General features: G+C 44.7%; 1 protein-coding gene across 1 annotated transcript in view; it reads left to right on the forward strand.

Moving 5' to 3' along the window:
- TRIM28 (tripartite motif containing 28) overlaps positions 1 to 13,833 on the forward strand; it is a 678,597-nt gene that overhangs the window by 239,549 nt on the left and 425,215 nt on the right. Inside the window, exon 9 of the mRNA XM_078654815.1 lies at positions 4,414 to 4,661. Coding sequence (XP_078510941.1) covers positions 4,414 to 4,661 — 248 coding nt within the window. The remainder of the gene's footprint in view (positions 1 to 4,413; positions 4,662 to 13,833) is intronic.

A 13,833-nucleotide genomic window follows, 5' to 3' on the forward strand; every position in this document is an offset into this window, starting at 1 on the left:
GGCCATCCCTCTCAAAATAGACCTGCTAGCCATACACCTACCAGGGAAGTACAACATACAGGCAGATTGACTCAGCAGACAGACATCGGCATCCCACGAGTGGGAGCTCAATGCTCAGGAGACAAAGTGACTGTTCGACAGATGGGGAACACCATCAGTGGACCTGTTTGCCACACGCCGGAATGCAAAATGCCAAAACTTCGCATCCAGACAGCCCGAGGAGGGGTCACTGGGGAATGCCCTATGGATAGATTGGTCCGGGACATTTGCTTACGCCTTTCCCCCGATACCACTGATGCACAGAGTGCTGAGCAAGTGCAGAGCGAGCAACATGACCCTGATACTGGTCGCGCCACAGTGGGCCAGGCAGACATGGTACTCGCAGATCATGGAGATGACACAGTGTGCACCCCACAGATTCGGCAGGAGGAAAGACCTACTCTCCATGCAGAACGGAGAGGTGCTACACCCAGAGCCAGAGAGCCTGAGCCTAGTAGCGTGGCTCCTGAGGACATAGTTTGCACATTTGAGATTACCAGAAAGCACCCTGAGGGTCCTTCGGGAGGCACGAAGGCCCAGCACTCGGAAGTGCTACGTTGCGAAATGGAAAAGATTCACAATGTGGTGCAGGAAAGAAAGACTTCACAATAAAATGAAGGACTCCACAGTGCTAAAGTACCTGACACACTTGCTGGAAAAGAACCTTAGCTCATCCTCGTTAAGAGTTCACTTGGCAGCGATAGTCGCCTACACAAGGGGAGAAACGTGCAGGAGTTTCTTCACATCACAGGTGGTGAAAAGATTCCTAGAAGGAGCGAAAAGGATCGCACCACCCAAGCGGGTGCCGCCACCTGCATGGAACTTAAACATAGTCCTAACGGAACTCATGAAGGAACCCTTTAAACCACTTCACAAGGCCTCCCTAAAGATGCTAACTATGAAAACAGCTTTCCTGGTTGCAATAACGTCCTTACGAAGAGTAAGCGAACTTCAGGCGCTAACGCTACAAGAACCCTACATACAAATACACAATGATAGGGTTGTGATGAGGACTGACCCACACTTCATGCCGAAGGTGGTATCCAAATTCCACATGAACCAGTCTATACAGATACCGAGTTTTTTCCAAAAACCAACAACTAGCGCAGAGCGGGCTCTGCACACCCTGGACGCCAGAAGGGCAGTCATGCACTACATTGAGAGGACGAAGGGACACAGGAAATCAAAACAGTTCTTCGTGTCATTCGCCAACAGTTTCATGGGAAAGGCAGTAACCAAAAAGACTATTGCACGGTGGATCGCACAGACAATTCAACTCTGCCACAAACGTGCAGGACAAGAGCTAGCAAAAGGGACACGTGCCCACTCCACTAGGAAAAAGGGTGCTACAATAGCCTTCCTAGCTAACACACCCACAGAGGACATATGCCTGGCGGCAACATGGGCTTCGGTGCACACGTTCACGAAGCACTACTGTGTGGATATACAGATGAACAAGGAAGCACAAGTCGGACAAAAGGTGCTCCAGCACATATTCAATAACCAACGCTCATCTTCCACCCAGCCGCCACAGAGATGAGAAACCGCTACAAAATCTATGCACAGCATAGTGAATCCAGAAAGATTCACGCTGCAAAACGAATAGTTTTCTTACCTTTCGGTGTAGTTTTGCAGCTTGAAGATCTTTCTGGATTCACTAGCGAACCCACCCACCTCCGCCAGAAAGATGAGGCTGGAGAGAGAAGAGGTGGTTAAAAAAGAAAGGACTTTAATAGTACAAAGCGGCAAATTATCACCTAAATAGAACATTGCCATTACTTCGGAAACGAAAGAAACACGAAAAAAAGAACCCGAAGATGGCGCCCAAGAGTGGGAGCTTCCGCAAGAAGCAAGCCGACGTCACCGGAAATGCACCCAAGGAGGTGTGACGCCGACGCCCACCTGGGCTACGAAGAAAAAAATAAAAATAAATAAGACTACGAATCCGGACCAACCACAAGACCGCGGCATAATGCACAGCATAGTGAATCCAGAAAGATCTTCAAGCTGCAAAACTACACCGACAGGTAAGAAAACTATTTGTTTCCTCCATTGGCTAATGAGTCCTCCCCTCCCACAACCTAGATGATGGCATAAATTTGGCACCCCAGACTTAGTTTTCCAGTCACTACTGGACTGGAAGAAAACAGGACTGCTCTGCTTCTTCCTGGACCCAGCAAAGAGAGGCTGCAACGAAGACTAGACTTCACCTGCTGCACCCAAGTGACCCACAGTAGGACTGTGAATGTTGTGACAATTCGTATAAAAGAGCTCCACTTGTGCCAGGACGGAAGTGGCTCTAAGGGCTAGGTAGCTAGCTTCCTGTTAAACTTCAGGGACAACCAAAACTACAGGAACCTGTTAAAAGCCCAGTTGTCAGGAATTCCTGCCCACTGCTGGAGTATGAAGGTCCTTCTTGAGGACCAAGTCTCCGTACCTTCACGAGGTGTCCCCCAAGCCAGTGTGACCTAAACAAAAGGGACTCTGGTCCCTCAAAACAAAAAAAGAAAAAAAAGGATTTGCTGACCTGTAAGCAACCGCTGAACTTGCTGTATCTAGGTGACCAGTTGGCCAGTGGCAACTGGACCTGCACATGACTTCCCTGCTGCAACATGGACTTGGAATCCTGAGGCCAGAGGTTTGTGGATCCCAGGGTGGCCCCAGGAAAACTCGCATCACTTCAGCATCAGGACCACTTCTTGGCTGGGCTACTTTAAACGAGAAAATTACACTGGCTGCTAACTAGTACAGGAAAACTGACACCATGGACATGATTGATCCATGTGGCTGGCTGCAGCCCATGGTGGCTATCCTTTGAGAATTTTAACGGGCGTTTTAGCCCATTGGCTACAAACTGCTTACAACAATTTATTGCATCTAAAAGACTAAAATGAAAGTATTTTACTTTCCATTGGAAAGTCACATCTCTGGTTACCCACAGATTGTTTTATTTTCTTAGTGTCTATTTAATACAAATAATGCACTCTATTTTTATAAAATGTTGTTGAATTTTTGAGTAATTCGCTTTCTTACCTGTATTTTATATTCCTAATCGCTGTTCACTTATTCTTTTGATTAAGCCAGACTACTCTGCCAAAGCTACCCCAGGACTAAGCGAAGTGTTTTCTTAAAGAAACATATCTGTACCTGATTGTGACATTATTGAATAGTGAGGTCTCACAACCACACCACCTAATATTCCACTTCCCTGCACTGATGTTTAGAGAAAAATTGTTGATTTCCAAATATTTTTAAAGCAGATTTTTGAGTGTTCATGTGGCATTGGAGAGATTAATATTATTTTGACCATGGTGCCTGAGGCATTGCAGCTATATATTACTTTTTTTTTTTTTTTATGTTTTAAGACCTTTATTGTTTGAAGTGCACAGTACACAGCTTTCGGCTTACAACCCGTTCGGGCCAGCCGCGTATAGTTGAAACTCTATCTCATGTATTAAATGAACACAGCCACAAGGCCGACAACCCTGGGGTCCGGCGGCGTATGGGAGATTGATTTAGAATTTCACAATCATGTAAACATTCGGCAATGCAATAAAACGAAAAAGAAAATAGTGAGTGTGGATCCGCAGGTCTTTTTTTTTTTAACCATTTGTTAATATGCAAACTCATAAACACAAAGCTATGCTAGCGCTCATCGATGTCATTTTGTGAGCCGTGGCCCGCTGTAACACTTGTAAGTCACATGGAAGGATGACAGACTTGCTCACTCTCTAGGAGGGCGCGGGATGGCATCAAGGGGAGATGAGGCTGCATAGCTTCTTGGGCGTGTTGGTTATCGGGTGATTATACAGCGTATCCAACCCGATGGGGGTGTCTGGTGTCCGTAGTTGTGTTCGGGTAGGATAACCTCGACCCTGGTAGTTGCCCTCAAAGGCCCCATGATGTAGCGTGTATGCAAAGCAATGTTAAAGGGTTTGGTCCAGAGGAAGGCGGGACCAGTAGGTCAAGAACGTTCATAACAGTAACTTGGGAAATACAAATGAAAGGGAGGAGGGGAGTGGGACGGAATGCAGCTATATATTACTCATGTAGATGAATTCCACATTGAAAAAGGCTTTTTATAATGCTGTCGGCAACTATGACTGATTAATTATAAGTATCTTGCTTATGGGGACTACCACTGCAATCATGTCTGATGTGGTCACTATTATAGTATTAGTAGTTTGGCATAATTTTCATTTAACATAAGTAGCTCCTTTCGCAAAAGAGGTTCGATAGCCCTTGCTTATGCTCTTCTTTCCACCCTTTCTTAGCCACCGTCCACAGTCACATATAAATGTATGTCTTCTGAATGAGTTTCTAGAATGTGTACTGAGTTAATGTTTCTTTTTTGTTTCCTTTTTTTTTTTGCAGGTAAAATTGTTTCTGAAAAAGGGGGCATCTTGCAATCTACAAACTCTTCTATGCCTGCCCCTCAATCAATCTCAAACTCTCAGAGAGTCCAGAATTCTGCTATGGGTGCAGGAAGATCAAACTCTAACCAAGTCTTGGCACCACTTACCAATGTATATCCTCTTGCACAGAACCGTCCGAGAGCTCCCACCCCTCAAAGTCAGACATCTGGTCGGCTGGCAATTGGAGCAACGGGCAGCTTTATGCAGGTACAGCGGGATGCCTCTCTTCTGACTAACCAAATGTCATAAGTAATGTGGTGCAGTGTCTTCATACCACCTCCATGCTGCACAGGTGGGGTTCTTAGACAAACCCGTATACAGTCCCCCTTGAGAACTTGGCATGGGGGCTGAAGACAGGGCAGCGTTGAACAAGATAATCATAGGTGCATGCTGTGACATATGTTGCTTGCAAAACAATGTATTTTTTGGGGGAGTTTCAATTTCACTTGATCATCAAAAACACAAGCTTACAGATAGTTTCTAAATTTGTTAGAGGAAATACACCCAATTTTGAGACCTTAAAGAGTGTAGTAGAAATGGGATTCTGCTATCAAAACGGACATCCACCATTAACCCAAAAGCATCTATGTATAAGCAGCCACTCGCGCCCTACTTCTGTTTTATAGTATTTGAAAAATCCAAGACCACTCAAGGTAATTCTTCTGATACTTTTGTTTTCTTAGTGACATGATTTTTTTCGCTGCCATTGTTCAACTTCAGTTACTTTTTTGCAGCATTTTTACTTTTGACCTTTTTTTCCAGATTATTTCCTGACCGAAATGTGACAGATTTCTATAGGCATATGCTTTACTTTAGTGGGATGAGTTGGGGTGCAAGCTCATCCTTTTTGTTCATCTTTCTACAAACCCAATGAGCGTTTTATCTGAGATTATTTTACTGGTCTTCTGCGTTAGGAGACTTGCCTACTTTATACATTGAGAATTAATCTATAAGGCACCAAGGGATTTGTTGAAGTGCAAGTGTGGTCTGCTCAGTCTATGCAGAGTGGAGCAATATAGACAAACACTACAAACAATACAGATTGAGAAGCTATTCGTCACTATTGAGACTACTGTGTATTTTGAAAATTATGATGCATCTTCTCCTTCACTATGGGCTTGTGTTGCTACATGAAGCTTTCACCTTCCTGTTGTCCAAACCATTTACTTATCTCTGCAAACCATTGCACTATTACATTCTTGAACAGTTTCCTCCCTCCATGCCCAAAAGCTCCCCTTCTGCTCAGGGGTCAGTTCCAGGTTATTTCATAGTGGGGTGAAGGGAAAAGGCAATTGGGCCAATCCTAACCAGTAATCCGCGTTGTCCCATATTACTGGGCAAGCTTATATATCTGTGCTACAGTTTTGTTTTGCCAACCATGGAATTTCCCATAGTGTTGTATAAGACAATGTATAGTCTGTCATACACCATATCTTGTCAGTGTAGTGCTTTTTCTAGTCTTCTAGATATTTCAGTTATGCTGATTGATAATATATCCATAGGTCGTAGACTCCCACATTCCCCTCTGTTGGCTGAGATAGATTTGTCCTTCTCTGTCCGTAACCCCTTCCTCTTCCATGTGAAGCCCTGACATAATAGCTGTAATCTCTAGATGTCCTTTTTGAGGACACCTATGGGAATGGTCTCCTTGGGGCTCTTTTAGCTATTGCCTAGTGTTGAAATTAATTTGATTTGTTCTATTCTTACAGGTCAGTGGACTAAATGGCTATGAAATTATTTTTTTTAATCCCATCACTTTATTGCAGATCAACACACTGGAGAAATGGCTTCATTTTCTATTCTGACTCTTATGTATTTTTAACTTGTGTCCATCCCTGCCACATTGTCAGAAATGATAACTGCTTCTAGAGCTGTTACTACAGAGCTTTGTTTGCTAGTACCGTGGGTTTGAACCTGCTTATGCTGGTTATGAATCCATATTTGGGTCCTAATTCCAGTCTTTCCAAATCTCTCTGAACATTTTGTGCTGTTTTTTTCGTTTCCATCTTCATGATATGTTATTTAGGGACAGCAGCTGACGTGCATAGACTGTATTTTGCTAGGAGGAAAGTAATATGTTGCATGACTATGGTCTGTGTACTATCGTTGGAACGAGATCGCACCCCAACTACCAGCATTTTATGCAGCGTAATGGTGCACAGACCCTTGGAGTAATTGGAGTGTCTCATCAGCAAAAAGAGTTCAGAGAAGGCTACGGGGTCTGTGTTGGGAGACTTAGCGAGGTATTGATTGCAGAGACCTCCTTCCCAACCTCACTGAACCTACACAAGTGGTGCTAGCATCTTGAGGAAGATAAAAGTGCCTACTCACAAAACCAGTCTTTAGATGAGCAAGGAAGTCAGGTCCTCCGGGGTTTTCGAGGTTTCTGACCACTGGAGATGCCGGGGTTTTAGCAGGAGCAGGTTCAAGGATCAACAGGCTGGTAGGGCTGGGGCCAAGTCAGTTGGTGTTGTCCTCTTGTTAACAGCTGCACGGCAGGTCTTCTTTCTTCTTGTTTCAAACTCGGGATCTGAGGAAGGGAGGTTCAGGGTGCCCTAAATACTAAATTTAGGGGCGTTACATGTAGGGCAAGGGCAGGGACCAATGAGTCCTGGGGTGGGTACACTCCCTATCCTACCACTCTTCAGTGGGAGGGGGGTAGGTGCCTAGCTCTGATTGGGTAGGGCTCCCCATCCTCAAGATGGCGGTAACCCGGAGTTGTGCTTCACCTCGCCTCTCCAACCTGAGGGGTGGGGTTGGCAGAGGCTGGCACAGCCCCGTTTCTAGTAACACAAAGAGGGTACAAAGTTCCCCGGGAAGAGTGAAGGAGTAGAGGTGTGTGTGCAGGAGAGAGGGGGGAATCCCCTTGTTGGAACTAAAACCCTCACACACCCAGCAAGCTAGGTGTCATGCTTCATCATATGGGTTCTGATCCTCGTCAGACTGGCGCTGCAATGCCCGACGGGCTCCCGAAACCGGGGCTCTTTATCGGAGATCTTTTGTGCCGGCCATATGGTGCATGCGTGTGAGAGGGCGGGGGAGTGTGGTTGTGACGTGAAAACGGTGAAGTTAAAAAAGGTAAGTCAGTCCACAACCTACTTTATTCTTGTAGTAGACTTCCTTGTTTAAAAGGGTGGGAGGGAAGCTAAATGCACTGGAGCTATCCTAGCACATTAACTACTACCCTCTTGTTCGGTCGACATGTTTAATTTAATTTAAAAAACATTTGTAAAGCGCGGCGTTCACCCAACGGTTTCTTGGCGCTATCGTAGTAGGTCCAGCAACTGAGGACGGAATGGACCTGGTGCAGGGAAAGGAAGGACAAGTTACCAGGAAAAGGCCTGTTTGAACAAGAACGTTTTTAGATCTTTACGAAAGGAGGAGTATTGTGTGGCAGATCGTAAATGGTCGGGGAGGGACTTCCAAAAGGTGGGGGCCAAAGTTGAAAAATTGGCTCCCCCCACTTTTTACGTTTAAAACGCGGGATTTGCAGGAGGGATTTAGAGGAAGAGCGAAGCTCTCTGACCGGGATATATTCATTAATCAAGGAGGAAATGAAGGCTGGGGCAGTGCCCTGACTGGCCTGAAAGACCATACAGCCGGTTTTAAAGAGGGAGCGTTCCTTGACAGGAAGCCAATGGAGCTCCTTGAGGAGGGGTGTAGAGTGGTGATAACGTGGGAGACCATACACCAACCGAGCCGCTTGGTTCTGGACCATCTGGAGCTTGCGCAGGCTATATGCAGGGATGCCGTTGTACAGGGCATTTACTGAACAAAAAAAGGTGCCAGACAGATTTTATTTTTTCATTTTATATTCCCACTCAGTCAAAATGTACTGGAGGGTGATCTATTTTATTTCAGTTTTTTTGATTTTTTGAAAAAACATTCATCGCATTTAAAATATGTCATTAGAAATAATCATCAAACAGTGAAAGAATTACATAAAAAATTACATAGAAACAACAGATGTGCAATTCTGTGCAATGGTAAACTGTACAAGTGCTCAAACGAGATATGTGTGATTTGATACATACAACACGAAACAATACACAATCAAATACCTAATGATACATGCTCATTAGAAACCAGTCCTTTCTGTTGGATATGAAAGACAAGCGGGCCTCAAATTATAGGTAAAAACTGCCTGTCTTACTAGAGCCTGAGATTAAGGAAACTAATTGGGGGGTTGCCCAACTGGGGAACACACAATGTGGATTTAAACGACCCTAGTGGCACCCTTGTTATTTTTCAGGCTCTATGTCAACGCGTTTCGAACCACCACGTTAGTATGGGTTCTCCTCAGGACATGGACTGGACCGATGCCAAAACTGAAAATAATAAAACAAGGTAATGTGAGTGTTGTGATCTCTGGTGAAACTTAGTTAGATATGACAGACTCGAGACTCAAAAATCAAAGAGTATTAAAAGGGGTACCTGAAAGTGACTAGATAAGTCACTGGTAGATAGTTGCAATGTCGCTCGGGTGGATGTAGCTCAGTTGGAGGTTGCAGTCTAATTAGGGGTCTCAAATGTGGCGTATTTCTATAACCAGACACAGGTAAATATCAGAGGAGTCTCATAGTCTCATAGCACACGATAAACTTGGTGTGGAAACTGTACATGGAAGCCTACCTCAATAGACTGGCGTGTAGACCGCGGAGGCAAATCATGCGCGGTCTCCTGACATAAGGCGGAACCAGACTGGGCTGGAGCCGGCCTAAAGAAGAAAAGTTGATGCTCGTTATAACTATGAGTCAGGGATTATACGCGAAACATACAGTGTAATATACTGTATGCTGAAAGCGGCTGGAACACTCACCGGCTCGGTGGCGGCCGGCACGCGAACCCAGACGTCTCTCAGTTGGTGTCAGCTTGTAGTTGTTTCACCAATCTCCATAAACCTGCACGGATGAAAGGCCGGGGTTTAGAGCCTGTGCCGTCGTGGGTCTGACAAGGGCGTTTCACATGTGAAGAGGCAGATTGCACTTACCAAAGAATGACGAGCAGTCAAAACGATCTGTTCTTTGAACTCTGTAGCGGCGTTCAGTTTAGAGGAGCCGCGCGCAATGAATGCAGAGTTAAAGGGACCGCGCTGAGTCACATGTGTGGCCGGGGCCGCTGGGACATGTAGTCCAAAGTGTCATGCGGCTTAACCACAGAGTTGGACACGGCGCTGGGGGCCGGATGGGAGGCTAGAGACGACCTCATAATGCAACACTCCCTTTGGACATGAACATTCACCCTATTCCAATGCAATGAAACATGTCAAAACCGAACACTGGAGGACAACACGCCAGAAAGCATGGGATGAGTAGGCGCAGAGAATCTACAGGTTGTTTATTTCAGACAGGTCGTTCAATCCAGAGTGGGCTGTATCAAATTTCAGTATTAGATATGCTTCCCTCTGCGACAACCTCAAGTCGGGATCACCTCCTCCACCTGATTTGATCACTGAGAGCACAGTCCATTTTAGATCGTCCACTTTATGATTTTGCTGCTGGAAATGAGCCACCAAAGGAGCTGTGAGGATTTTGTTGTTAATTCTGGACCGGTGCTGAATGATCCGTTGTCTCACTTCTTGGGTTGTTTTGCCAATGTACACCTTTGGGCAGGGACATTGGATGGCATACACCACGTATTTGGTTTTACAATTGGTGTGCTCTTCATGCCGCCAAAATTTCTTTCCGTCGGAAAACAAAGAACCTTCAACTGTGAGGTTGCACACTGAACAGGTGCCACATTTTCTGTGCCCCTTCACAGGAGTCGCACCGAAGATCGTGCCCTGAGTGTCACGCTTCTTTTTTGGTCTTGTGGATGTGATCAACTGTCCTATGCTGCGGTTCTTTTTTAATGCAAAGAGAGGTGATCCCACATCCGGGAGGACTTCTTCGACTAGATGCCAAGAATTGCGGATGATTTTCTGTAGTGGGTGCGTATGGGGTCCAAATGTGGATACACATACCATCCGCTGGGTTGGTGGCTTGGATCTTTTTTCCAGCAGATGCTCTCTGGGTGTCCACCTGGCTCTCTTCATAGAGTGTTTGAGAAGCTTTCTCGGGTAGCCTCTGTCCTGCAGTTTTTTAACCAGGGCTTGCCCGTGGATGTCAAAATCTTGGATTCTAGAACAGTTCCTTCTAACCCTAAGAAATTGTCCATAGGGAAGATTATTCTTAAGGCTCCGGGGGTGGTAGCTTTTGAAATGCAGGGCGTTGTTTTTATCCGTCTGTTTCTGATATAAAGTACATGCCAACCCGTCTGTGGTAGCTTTGACCTCCACATCTAAAAACGGTAATGATTTGGAGTCATAAGTGAGGCTGAACTTGATGTCAGGGCTTCGGTTGTTCAGCCAAACATGAAAGGATTCCAATGATTCTATTGATCCATTCCAGATGCACCAAACGTCATCTATGTATCGTAGCCATTGCTGGATGTGTGACTTATACGGATTATTGTTGTACACAAACATCTCTTCATATTGCCCCATATACAGAATCGCCATTTCTGGGGCAAACGGACAGCCCATTGCTGAGCCTTTAATTTGCAGGAAAAGCTCATCTTCGAATGAAAAATAATTTCTTTTCAACGCAAGTCCAGCGAAAGCTAGAAGTAGTTCAGTAGGGACCCGGTGTGGTCTTGGCCTTTTTTCCAAAAATATTTCCAGTACATCGAGTCCATCTTGCTGAGGGATTTGCGTATATAAAGACGCAACGTCCATCGTCACCATCAACTGCTGGGAAGGATCGAAGTGTAACATTTCAACTTTATTAATAAAGTCCATTGTGTCCCGCAGGTAGGATGGTACTTGGACTACTAGCGGTTTAAGAAAGACATCCACAAATTTGGAAATAGGCTCAAGGACGGAGTCGCACCCAGACACAATGGGGCGGCCAGGCGGTGTTTTGGCATCTTTGTGGACTTTGGGTAAGAAGTACAGATGTGGCACCCTAGGGTACTTCTTGATCAGGTACTCTGCTTCCTTGGGGCCAATTATTTCTTTCTCTCTGGCGTCCTGGACGAGCTGTTTGACTTCCTGTGATATTTGGCTTGTGGGGTCCTGTGTGATCGGGCGGTACCATTCTCGATTGTATACGTGGCTTCTTCCTTCCGTTCTATACAACTCCTTAGACCAGAGGACCACTGCACCACCCTTGTCAGCTGGTCTGATGATTGCATCCTGTTGATTCTTCAACTCCTGGATGGCTTCCTTTTGTTCCTTTGAAAGATTTGATGGTACGTAGGGACGTTTCTTCTCCAGTACGTTCAGTGATGACATAACCGCACGTTCGAACGCAATGATGTTTTTTGAGGTGTTGTGATTGGGGGGGCAAAAAGACGACTTGTTCCTCAGTCCCGAAGCTTCCGTTTGTAGTTGATCAGGGGAGTCACGGAAGAACCATCTAAGGCGGACCTTCCGGAAAAATTCCATCATTTCCAGTTTGATTTTAGTGAAGTCCATAAATGTACCTGGTACAAATGAAAGTCCCAGTTCCAGGACCCTCCTTCTCAGCGCTAGATAGTACTTTCTCGGAAAGGTTGATGATAGAAGATTTTGCTAGGACTTGTAGTGTTGTTTTCGAGTTGTCATTTCCCATTGGGGCTTGAACCTGGTTCTCTTCTGTTGCTGGCCCTGTCCTAAAAAAGGTCTTTTTTGAGTATTTCTGTTAGAGGGGCCTTCACCAGCATCCGAGTCTCCAGTAGATTCAGAAGAGGATGTCTCGGAAAATGTGGAAAACTTCTTCCTGGATCTCCCTTGATAAGTGTTCAAAAACCTGGTGGAATCTTGACGCGTGTAAAATTCGTCTTTGAGATACGGATACACTACTTCAAGACTGAAATTCTTCAGATCTTTTTCAAATTTGGTTGTCTTGAAATTGATAGTATGATCTTTAAAGGTGGCCAATTCTTTTTCTATTTTTTCCAACAGTTGTTTGGCTTCCATGTCCGTATGGTTGTCTTTGATAGCTTGAAGCTGTTCCTCAATTTCCTCCTCCTCTTTTTTGCAGATTCTCTGTGCCGTCTCAATGGTATGCACCATCAAATCTCGGCTGCATTTCGTGCTGATGCAGCTGAACCCCTTTCTATATACTGGGTCGTCAGTAAATATGACAGGAACGTTCTTTACCTGTAAACCCCAGGGGATGACCCCGGCTTTTAGACTGGCAAGTAAAAAGTGTCCGTGTAGTTCGGTTCGAACGTGTTTCTTTTGCAATCTTATAAGTTTGTCTGAGACATTAAGCTGTTTTGCTGTGTTACTCAATTTGACAGATGAAAAGAGTGTCGAGTCTGAAAGAAGTTTCTGAATGTGATCCTCACTGAAGGACAATGTATCTCTTTCAGACATATTAGTGACTCAGGATCCGATGGGCCTGAGTACAATTAATGGAAAAAGTTTACACACATCATTTTACGTGTGAATAACCTTGCGAGCAAGCGCCCGCTCAACAAACAAGTCAAAGGGAAAGGTTTGGGTCCTGTATCTGTACTGGCTTGGACCACGCAAATCTACTGAACAAAAAAAGGTGCCAGACAGATTTTATTTTTTCATTTTATATTCCCACTCAGTCAAAATGTACTGGAGGGTGATCTATTTTATTTCAGTTTTTTTGATTTTTTGAAAAAACATTCATCGCATTTAAAATATATGTCATTAGAAATAATCATCAAACAGTGAAAGAATTACATAAAAAATTACATAGAAACAACAGATGTGCAATTCTGTGCAATGGTAAACTGTACAAGTGCTCAAACGAGATATGTGATTTGATACATACAACACGAAACAATACACAATCAAATACCTAATGATACATGCTCATTAGAAACCAGTCCTTTCTGTTGGATATGAAAGACAAGCGGGCCTCAAATTATAGGTAAAAACTGCCTGTCTTACTAGAGCCTGAGATTAAGGAAACTAATTGGGGGGTTGCCCAACTGGGGAACACACAATGTGGATTTAAACGACCCTAGTGGCACCCTTGTTATTTTTCAGGCTCTATGTCAACGCGTTTCGAACCACCACGTTAGTATGGGTTCTCCTCAGGACATGGACTGGACCGATGCCAAAACTGAAAATAATAAAACAAGGTAATGTGAGTGTTGTGATCTCTGGTGAAACTTAGTTAGATATGACAGACTCGAGACTCAAAAATCAAAGAGTATTAAAAGGGGTACCTGAAAGTGACTAGATAAGTCACTGGTAGATAGTTGCAATGTCGCTCGGGTGGATGTAGCTCAGTTGGAGGTTGCAGTCTAATTAGGGGTCTCAAATGTGGCGTATTTCTATAACCAGACACAGGTAAATATCAGAGGAGTCTCATAGTCTCATAGCACACGATAAACTTGGTGTGGAAACTGTACATGGAAGCCTACCTCAATAGAC

The sequence above is a fragment of the Lissotriton helveticus genome, chromosome 7, assembly GCF_964261635.1.
Source record: "Lissotriton helveticus chromosome 7, aLisHel1.1, whole genome shotgun sequence".
Classification (NCBI taxonomy): Eukaryota; Metazoa; Chordata; class Amphibia; order Caudata; family Salamandridae; genus Lissotriton; species Lissotriton helveticus.